Source organism: Vanellus vanellus, assembly GCF_965231255.1.
Source record: "Vanellus vanellus genome assembly, chromosome: 10".
NCBI lineage: Eukaryota > Metazoa > Chordata > Aves > Charadriiformes > Charadriidae > Vanellus > Vanellus vanellus.
The window spans coordinates 993,034-1,002,505 of NC_138915.1; the positions used below are offsets into that span (position 1 = coordinate 993,034).

The 9,472-nt window shown below is 63.6% G+C and overlaps 1 protein-coding gene across 1 annotated transcript; it reads left to right on the forward strand.

Moving 5' to 3' along the window:
- Nucleotides 1-1,868: 1,868 nt before the first annotated feature.
- Nucleotides 1,869-7,142, forward strand: LOC309675722 (regulator of cell cycle RGCC-like). The gene is made up of 5 exons (XM_082488084.1): nucleotides 1,869-2,086; nucleotides 2,894-3,049; nucleotides 4,018-4,098; nucleotides 5,136-5,198; nucleotides 6,522-7,142. The coding sequence occupies exons 2-5, from the start codon at nucleotides 2,896-2,898 to the stop codon at nucleotides 6,527-6,529; spliced, it is 306 nt and encodes a 101-aa protein (XP_082344210.1). The 5' UTR covers nucleotides 1,869-2,086; nucleotides 2,894-2,895; the 3' UTR covers nucleotides 6,530-7,142.
- The last annotated feature ends 2,330 nt before the right edge of the window (nucleotides 7,143-9,472 follow it).

The following is a 9,472-nucleotide window of genomic DNA, read 5'->3' on the forward strand; positions in this document are numbered from 1 at the left end:
TACGGGCTGTCGCTGCCGGTGGGGATATTGCTAAAAACTCCGCCTGAGGGCAGCCCAGCTCCGGCCCCCGCTGCCTCTGCCTGGGAATTGCCGCCTCTGAGCCGTACGCAGAGGGTTTTTTCTCCCTCGGAAGCGCGCTGGCTGCCGCTGCCTGGCGCGCACAGATGTTTCCTTATAGCCTGTTTTATTTCAGCCTCACAAAATAAACCCCCGCTTTACACATCGGTTGCAAAGCACCGGCGTTCCTGAAGCGTCGGCGTCGCTCTGGACCAGCTTCTGTCACCCTTCAGGTTTAGTTCTCGCCGGACTCTTTTCCCCTCCTCCCCGAGCCAAATCTGCAAGCCTCGCTGATTCCGCCTTTTCAAACAATCTGAAAGTTTCCCTCTCGCTGTTTGTAGGGGCCCTGTGCCGGCGGGGGGGTGGGCTGCTGTGGGGAGGTGGTTGCTGGCTGGTTGGTTTCCCGAGGGATACAAACCGCGAGGCAGCAGGGAGTAAAGAAACCATCGGGATCCCTGTCCTGGTTGGAGCAACACAGGACTAATTTCTCCTCAAACGCTCGGGGAAATCGCACTTTTAGAAGACTCCCGTGTCAGAATTGGTGAAAATATTGACTTTACAGCCAGCGATGGGGGGTGGGTTTCAGGGTCTCGGTGTTTCCGAGCTCGCCGGGTGCGGGGATGAGGAGGAGCGAGATGTGGGCGCTCGGCCCACGCTGCCCAACAGGGTTAGTTCATACCGTGAACGGCCCATTCCGTATCAATCAGAACGTTTGCTGAGGAGTTCTCTCTCCCCCGTGACGGCTGCCGCCATGAGAACTCCTTGCCCCGGTGCCGCAGCCCGGAGCCCTTCCCTTCCTCCCGCAGCCGCAGCGCTCGCAGGGTCCCCCATGGGCTGTCACTGCTGGGAGCGCCCGGCTCCTACCGATGGAACGGGCTGGGGGTAATCCCTGGGGATTTATATCGGCATCGGGATCAATATTGGCTCTTTAGTGCTGTTAATGTTAATTATCTGGTCTTATTCTATGAAATCTGTTTATATTTCAGCCCTCAGGTTTCCTTGTTTTTTCCCAAATCCCCTTCCCAGGTGGGGAGGGGTCATGGGGTGAGAGAATAATTGTCTAAATGATAACAAATTGTTGTGGGTTCCTCCGATGATGACAGACTCATAAGCACAGAGAAGTAGCAGCATCCTTGTAACGGGTGCCCACCTCTGTTCACTCTCTCGTAGGGCAGTTTTTAAGGTCGTGGCAGGAGGAGAAAGAGAATCTACAGCAAAGCCCATTGTCACACGCTGGGGAGTGACTTCAGTCCGCAGAAAGGATGAAGGGGGGGTGAGCGCTGAGGAACGGGGGCAAAGCTCAGTTGAAGGAGAAGTGGAAAACTCATCCGACGGGACTTTGAGTTGTGGTGGGGTGGAGGGACAATGATGCAGGGAAGCAAACAGGGCACCTGGGAGGAGACCTGAAGATCTCAAGAACATCTCCAGCCCCGGCAGAAGCTGTCCTGGACCGGGGTCCCGCCGGGCAGGAGGGACCGGCGCCACTGAGGAGGCAGTGGGGGACTGGAGGGACGTGTCCCCCCCCGTGGCTGCTATGGTGTGGAAGGGCTTTGGCCACCCGGCTCCACAGGGCACGGGTCCCCAACCCCCTGTCCCCGGCCCCATCGCAACGCGGGGCCGCGGCCAGTCCCGCGTGGGAGAGGTCGGTCCCTCCTCCTGCGGGGGCGAGGGAGACCCCCGGGCCCCACTCCGTGGCCGGGGGGGTGGGGGGGGGACGGGGACGGGAGGGGCAGGGGGGTGCCCCACGGAGACGGCGGGGGGATCCCACGGGAGCGACGCGGTCCCCCGGGGAGGGCGGGGCGGGGCGGAGCCGCCACGCCCCTCCCACGCCCCTCCCACCGCCCCCCGTGGGCGCGGGGCGGCTCCCGGCGCTAAAACCGCCCCGTCGCGCCCGGGACAGCACCGCACCGGACCCGCCGCCGCCGCCCGGAGAGGAGCCGAGCCGAGCCGAGCCGAGCCGAGCCGAGCCGAGCCGAGCCGAGCCGAGCCGAGCCGAGCCCAGCCCAGCCCAGCCCAGCCCAGCCCGTCGGTGAGTCCCGTCCCGTCCCGTCCCGTCCCGTCCCGTCCCGTCCCCGGAGGGGCTCAGCACCTCTATACTACATCCCCCCCCCCCCCCCCCCTCCATCTCCATCTCCATCTCATCCCGCCGGGAAAGCCCCGGGGAGAGGGACGCGGTTCGTGCCACCGGCGGCTCCGTCGGGTCCGGCCCCGACTGGACACGGCCGCGTCCGCGGAGCCTCTGGTGGCCCCTTCCCGCCGGTGCTGGCCCCCAGGCAGCCCGAGCTCGGTGCTGGCCCTCGCCCCTCTCCTCTCCGCCGGTTGTACCGGTACCTTCAGCCGTCTGTGGGTCCGCTCCGGGCACGGGCTGTGGGGCAGGACCCGGGGGGAGCCAGCGGCACGTCGCTGGGAGCTGGGCTGGCTGCCCAGGGCACGGTCACCCAGGCTCAACACGCTCCAGGGCCACCAGCCAGCCCTGCCGTAACCTCCCCTGAAGGCGGAGGAAGAAGCTGGGTCCAGGATCAAGACCTTTGCCTGCTCAGGACCAGTTTCTCACTGGGTCGGGCCCCTGCTCAGCTGTGGGATGAGCTGGGAGGATGGCCGGGCTGCCCGAGGAGCTGGGTGTGCTCAGAGCTCTGCAGGGTTGGGGGCTGTGAAGGGCAGTGGCAGCCCTGGACTTGCTGCTCGGGGCAAGAGGTGGCAACCTGTCTGCAGAGAGGTGGCCCAGAGTGGGGCTCTGCCCCGGCCCCCGCCTGGTGCTGCTCCCCAGAGGATTTACTGGGGCTGTCTGCCCCAGTAAACCCCCAAACCTCTCTCTCCCCTGACTTCTTGCCCCCAGCCATGGCTGATGAGCTCAGCGAGCTGCTGCGGGAGTTCGACGAGGTGATGGAGGACTTTGACCGAGGCCCCGCGTGTCAATACGAGCAGTACTTGGAGGAGCTGAAGAGGAAAGCGGGACACAGCGTGTACGACAGCGGCATCGATGAGCTGGAGAGTGAGTCTGGGGCGGGGAATGAGGAGCCCTTGGGGAGGACGGTGTCTGTTGGGCTGGAGTTGCTCTGGGGTTCCTCTGTGGGAAACCACAGAGCTTCCTGCAGCTCCCGCCGCCGAGTTGCCTGCCTGACTCCTCTCTCGCGGGCTGGATGAGTCGCGTCCGGTGGTGACTGCTGGATCCTGGCCCAGGGGCTGCCAACGGCTGCTGGGGCTCCTTCTGCTGGGTTGGCTGCTGCAGGACCGCACGAGGCTTGAGATAACCGGGAGCTCAGAGGGAACCAGGGCGCTGTAATAACCCCGAGGAGCCCTTGTGGCCGTGTCCGGGCAACCTCTGGTGCTGTTTGGCCTGGCAGAGGGGCTCAGTTCCCTTTTTCCAAGCATTCCTTGCTTTGAAAGAGCAAACAGGCTGGCCAAGAGTGAGGGTGGACCAGGGGCCCCATGCCATGCATGAGAGGGGGCAACAGAGCTGGTGGGGGGTCTGGAGCACAGGTCTGGTGAGGAGCGGCTGAGGGAGCTGGGGGGGTTCAGCCTGGAGAAAAGGGGGCTGAGGGGAGACCTTCTCGCTCTCTACAGTGCCCCAAAAGGAGGGGGCAGCGAGGGGGGTTGGGCTCTGCTCCCCAGGAACAGGCGATGGGACAAGAGGAAACGACCTCAAGTTGCGCCAGGGGAGGTTTAGGATGGATACTGGGGAAAATTTCTTCATGGAAAGGGTTGTCAAGCACTGGCACAGGCTGCTCAGGGACGTGGTGGAGTCCCCATCCCTGGGGGGATTTAAAAGATGGGTGGATGTGATGCTGAGGGACGTGGGTTAGCAGTGGGTTTGGCAGTGTTAATGGTCGGACTTGATGATCTTAAAGGTCTCTTCCAATCAAAGTGTTTCTATGGCTCTGTGAGGTTGGTCCCTGGTCCTGCAACTTCTTTACAAGGTGCCTCTCACCGTGGACCGTGGCTGATGCGTTGTATCTGCAGGTACTGGCACGTCCCCGGGAAGCAGCCTCAACTCCAGCGAGGAGGACCTCAACACCCCTGCCAACGCGTACCCCTCCAAAGGTGAGGCTTCAAGATCTGCCCGGGGGGCTGATGCCAGAGCTTCCTTCTGCGCGCTTGGCTCGGCCCGGCAGCCATGGGCCTTCACTGGCCCTGAGGGAGGGGGGTGGCAATGGGGCCAAGCAGGGTTTGGAGGTGGGAATGAGCCCTGGGGTCCTGGCTGGATCCTGGAAGAGGTGTGAAGTTGGATTGGGATGTTCCCAGTCAAGGCTAGACCGAGCCAGGGGTCTGGTTGGGAGGGTCACCGAGAGGGGCTCTGTCCCCCACCTGGGAAATGCGGGATCGTGCAGGGACGAAGGGGCACAGGGAAGGTGAGCACCCGTCCCACCATGGATGGATCCAGCTCTGGTTGCTGCGGAGTCCTTCCTGGCCGGTCCCCTGCGCAGGGGAGGAGGTGCTCTGCCTCTGTGCTTTCCCCCACGTGGCGCTTGCAGCGCTGCTGGCTGGGTTATGGGATGCTCACGTGCTGTGGTACCTGCGGGCACCATCCAACCCCCAGAGCCCGTGTCCGAGAGTGGGTGGGGGGTGGGAATGCCGTGTGTCCGCAGGACAGAGTTAGTCCTGGGGTCTTCCTTCCTCGAGCAGCATCCTTGGGGAAACCCCTCGCTCCTCAGCCCTGATCTCTGTGCGCACGTGGGGGGGGGGACACCCACGGGGACAGGTGATGCTGGAACTGCCCTTAAACCCCACGCGAGTGCGGGACTCCTGAGCCAACTGCTTGGGAAGGTTCGGTGATGCCCTTTTGCTGCCTTCAGCAGCTGCGTACAGCCGTGGGCTGTAATCCCACCGAGCCGCACCGACCCACGGGGACGCTGTGCTGGGGGGCGTTTGGCTGAGGTTATTCCTGAGCCCCCGTTGCCCACGCAGCCCCCCCGGAACCCCCTCCCGCCGCGGCCAGGCAGCGCCGGGCTGGCGCAGGAGCGGCAGGCGGCTGGAGCAAGTGGGGTTAGGAGCGAGGGGTAGGGAGCTTTCCCCTCCCAAATTAGAGCTGGGGAGGGGTGGGGGTGGCGGAGACCTGACGGTGCGTTTCTCTCCGCTAGCTAAGCTGGGAGACACGCAGGAGCTGGAGGAGTTCATTGCGGACCTGGATAAAGTGTTGGAGGGTACGTACGCAGCTCCGAGCCCGGCGCTTCCCTGCATCCAGCGTGGTGGGACGCCCCGGCCGGGGCTTCTCCGCTGCCCCTGGCGTGGCACCCCTCCGGGCTGGGGCTCCCACTGCGGGGCGCTTAGGTTTGGGATGCAGGGATGGAATGCTTCTGTCTTTTCTTTTGCGAGGGGGGGCTCATCTGGATGCCACCCCCTCATCCCTCTTCAAGCTCTTCCAGCTGGGGCTGAAATCCCACTGCTGGAGTGTCTCCCCTTCTCTGCTGCCTCAGTTTCCCCCAGCGGGTGAGGCGGAGGCGGCAGTACTGTCCTGGTGGAGGGGTTGGGGATGTGGAGGCCGGATCGGTCCTGAGGGTGAAGGCCTCCAAAAAAAGGTGGCCAAACAGCCGCAACCTGCAGAGCTACAGATGTTGTCAGGAAGATGTACAGATGTTTGCAGCCATCAGCCTCCATCCTCCCTCCCGCTGCTGCTCAAGGGCTTTTCTTTGCTGGGGGTGGGAGGGGAAGGTGAACAGGAGGAAAAGAGGATTTTTTCCTTGTGGTACCCCCCAGCCTGGAAAAAATCAGCCCCATGGAAATGTCCCATCTGGAGGGAGGGCAGTGAGGGTTCGGACCCGATAAGCACCACCGAACGTGTGCCCATGGAAGCGCCCCGTGGGGGGGTGTTGGCACCGAGCGAAGCCGTGGGCAGGTCTCGGAGCGGGAACCGCTTCAGAGGGTCTGTGGGGGGGCAGAGAGGGGAATCCCGGCCCTCGGGGAGTGCGGGTGGGTGGAGGTCTCCTCCTGCAGGTGTTCCCCTCCTGGCGAGGGGCTCTGCTGCAGGTGGCCCTGGGGAAGGTGGTGATGCTGAGATGGGCAGCTCTGCGGTCCTGTGAGGTTGCCTGGTGCCCAGTAGCTTCATCGCTGGGGAAACTGAGGCAGAGGCCACACTCCCTCTCCCTGGGGGACAGGCTAGAGGCAGAGAGAACTACTTTTTTTTTTTTTTTTTTTTTTTTTTTTAAATCAAAAGGAAAAAATAATCCCCCTTAGGCAGACTGCCTCAGTCACAGTTCCCAGTATCTGTTCCCCCTTTCCCTTCTGACTGTCCAAAATGAGGTGGGTGGTGGGAAGCACTGCTTCTGCTGGCCCTGAGCCATGCTGGGAGGCAGCGAGGCGGGAAAGGGACCTGAGTCCCCCCCAACCCAGCGGAGTTCTGCTCTAACCCTGCTGCTGGTGATGCCTGGGGGGGTCCAGTGCGCCGTGCACCCCTTCTTTCCCCAACAGTCCTCTTGCCAATCTCTTTTTTTTTTTTTTTTCTTTTTTTTTTTTCTTTTGTCTGGCAGAGATGTGAGATGTGGTTTTGGTGGCGAGTTTGGAGAGGAGGACCCACAGCAGACGAGCCCCATGCCTCCCTGATGCAGCCTCTGCTTCTCTGCCTCTGCCACCCACCGCCGGCGCGGGCGGCAGCTCGTCCCGTGTGCCGCCCCGCTCCGCACCGGGGAAACACAGCGCCTGCTGCCTGCAGGGACTCATCCGGCCATGGGACGGGCAACTGGGCTGTGATGGTGGCCAGGCAGGTTCCAGCAGGGAGACGGGATGAGCTCTCGCTGGGGGTACCACGCTTTGACCCACAATGGGGGCTGGCAGCCCTCGGCACTGAGCGGGGTTGGGGGTGGGGGGTGTCTATGTCGCTGGTGAAGCCAGAGGAGAAACCCCGAGTGATTTTAGGGAGGATCCGCTTGCAGGAAGACCGTGGTGTCCCCATGCTGGGTCAGGGAAGCCCGTTCCCGTGGCAGCATCGCTCGCGGGCAGTGCCCACCGCTGCTGGCCCTTCGCTTTGCTCAGGTGGCCTCAGATACAGCCCCTGCCCGTGCCCCGGCTGCTGCTGTAAATACTGTAAAAAAGGACATTATGCACTGTACAGGCGGGATGTATTTTTATAAACGGGACTTTAAGTCTCTGCACGTCTGTGTGTGTGTGCTCAGCCTTTCCCCACGGGCTCCTCTCTCCTCCGCAGCTGCCTGCAGGGGTGGGAGCAGGAGCGCCGGTGCTGTGCCCGAGGCCGGGGGGCTGCCAGCCGGGGGGACAGTGGGCTTGGGGTGGGGGGAGATGCCTCAGGGAAGTAAATTTGGCAGCTTTTGTCTGCTTGGAGGAGAGCCCTTGGTCCTCCCTGCCTGTGGCTGAGTGTGGGGTCGGCCAGGCTACCCTCTGCCTGTGGCTGGCGTGTGCCTGGGCAGAGGGGACAGATGGACGGACGGACAGAGGGAGGGCAGAGGGGGTGGATGGATGGACAAAAGGAGGGAGGGAGGGCAGTGGGGATGGATGGACGGAGGGAGGGAGGGCAGAAGGGATGGATGGAGAGAGGGAGGTAGGGCAGAAGGGATGGATAGACAGAAGGAGGGCAGTGGGGATGGAGGGAGGGCAGCAGGGACAGATGGATGGACAAAGGGAGGGAGGGCAGCGGGGATGGTTGGATGGATGGACAGAGGCAGGGAGGGTGGCGGGGGTGGATGGACAGAAGGAGGGCAGTGGGGATGGATGGACAGGGTCCACCCCGGGGTTCCTCCTCCCCAGAAACTGCCCCGTGAGCAGTGGGATGACCCGGAGGAGCTCAGGGGAAAGGGGAAACGTGGGGCTCTGCTCATCCCTGGGGTGATGTCCGCGTGGAGCAGGACCACGTGCGGCTCTGTTGCAACCGTCTGAGCAGGAAACGAGACGGTTTTAGCTTCTTCCCTCACCCCCATGGTTCATGGGGTACTGATCAGGAGGATATTGGTCATCTAAGCTGCCAGCCTGGGGCTTAGCGCTGGCACAGAGATCTGCTGAGCGGGCATTAATCCTGCAGACTCCAGGGCTCGGGAGGGAGGGCCGGAGTGCGGCGGGGGGCTTGTGAGCAGCCCCTGCAGAGCCTTGTGCAGGGCAGGTCATGCATAGGGACACTTTTTGCCGTCGCTTTCCCCACGCTGCATGACGTGGCCACTGATCTGCCTCCCAGAGGGACTCCCCGGCCCCATCGAGGGGCAGCCAGAGGATGGGGGTGAGAGCGGTGCGGTGGGGCCGGGGGCGGTGGTGATGCTCGGAGATGTGCCCATGATGCTCGGCCGTGCTGCGGGGGCCGGAGCGCCCCACTCTGCCGGGAGACTCAGCCCACATCCACGGGGCTGCGGGGACTGTCCCTGCCTCGCATGTTGGTGATGGCAGCGACCCCAGTGTCGCTCGGGACATTTTTTCCCCTCTGAGTCATTGCGCGCAGGAGTCTCGCCCTTGCAGTTGAGCTCTGACTGGTATTTATCCCACCCACGGTCGTCTTCTGCCTCCGGGCAGCACCAGCGCCGTTACCAGCCTGCGTGGGAAGGGGCTCTTTCATAGCTCACCCGGCGGCGCGGTCTCCGGCTGGGTTGCGGTGATGCTCCGTGCTGGGCTGGGGAATCCCACGCCGCCGCCGCCTTCCCTGGGCGCTGCTCGCAGCAGCGCGGCGTCTGCGGATGTTGCTAAGCAGCTGCAGATATAAATACTTTCAAGCCCCAACTCTGCTGCGGCTGATACACCCCTGCAGCACGACAGCAGACCGGGTGAAGCTCCAGAGGGGTTGTTTGTTGTGGGGGTTGCCAGGAGAGGGGGTTGGGTTCCACCCCGACTCGCCCCCAGCCCCTGGAATGGGCCAGGGCACGCGGCCGAGCCATCCCGTGCTGCGCGGGATCCTCTCCGGGGCTCGCGGCGCCTCCCGCACCCAGTGATAGGGCTGTCAGCGTCAGTTCGGGTTGGTGCTGGGAGGACGGTGGGGGTGGCACCGGGCACCCCACAGTGCCAGCGCTACGTGTGGGTGACGTGGGACGTAGTGCCAGCGCCGTCCTGCCCAGCCTGCAGCGATGGTGATGCTCAGCCTAAACCCCCCCGGATGGACTCGTGCCCGTCACTACAAGCAGACCCCCGTGGGCACAGGGGCTCCATCATGTCACTGCTGGGACAGGGTGGGGGATTTTTTTTTTCCTGGGGAACCCAGGCAAGAGTTGGGGACACACTTGGATGGCAGGGGGGCACTGAGATGGGAGCTATGGCATCCACCAGTCTGGGAGGGGACAGTTGTCCACGGGCTGTTGTGCAGCCTGGGGGGGGGGGGGACCGCCACCTCCCGGCCACGCTCACGGGGCAGCTGAAAACCCAAGAGCAGGTCAGCGGGGAAGGTTGGATGGTCCTTGTGTGCACGTGCGGCGGAGGGGCTGCAAAAACAATCAGCGTGAACGAGCACGTCCTGCGACACGTCAGTTCCTCCCCTGGGCCCTTCTTCCCCGCC

Bases quoted from the DNA above. Each gene is read 5' to 3' on its own strand.
- LOC309675722 (XM_082488084.1), top strand. From the start codon at position 2,896: ATGGCTGATGAGCTCAGCGAGCTGCTGCGGGAGTTCGACGAGGTGATG. The intron at 3,050-4,017 runs GTGAGTCTGGGG...TTGTATCTGCAG, and splicing joins CGGCATCGATGAGCTGGAGA to GTACTGGCACGTCCCCGGGA. The intron at 4,099-5,135 runs GTGAGGCTTCAA...TCTCTCCGCTAG, and splicing joins CAACGCGTACCCCTCCAAAG to CTAAGCTGGGAGACACGCAG.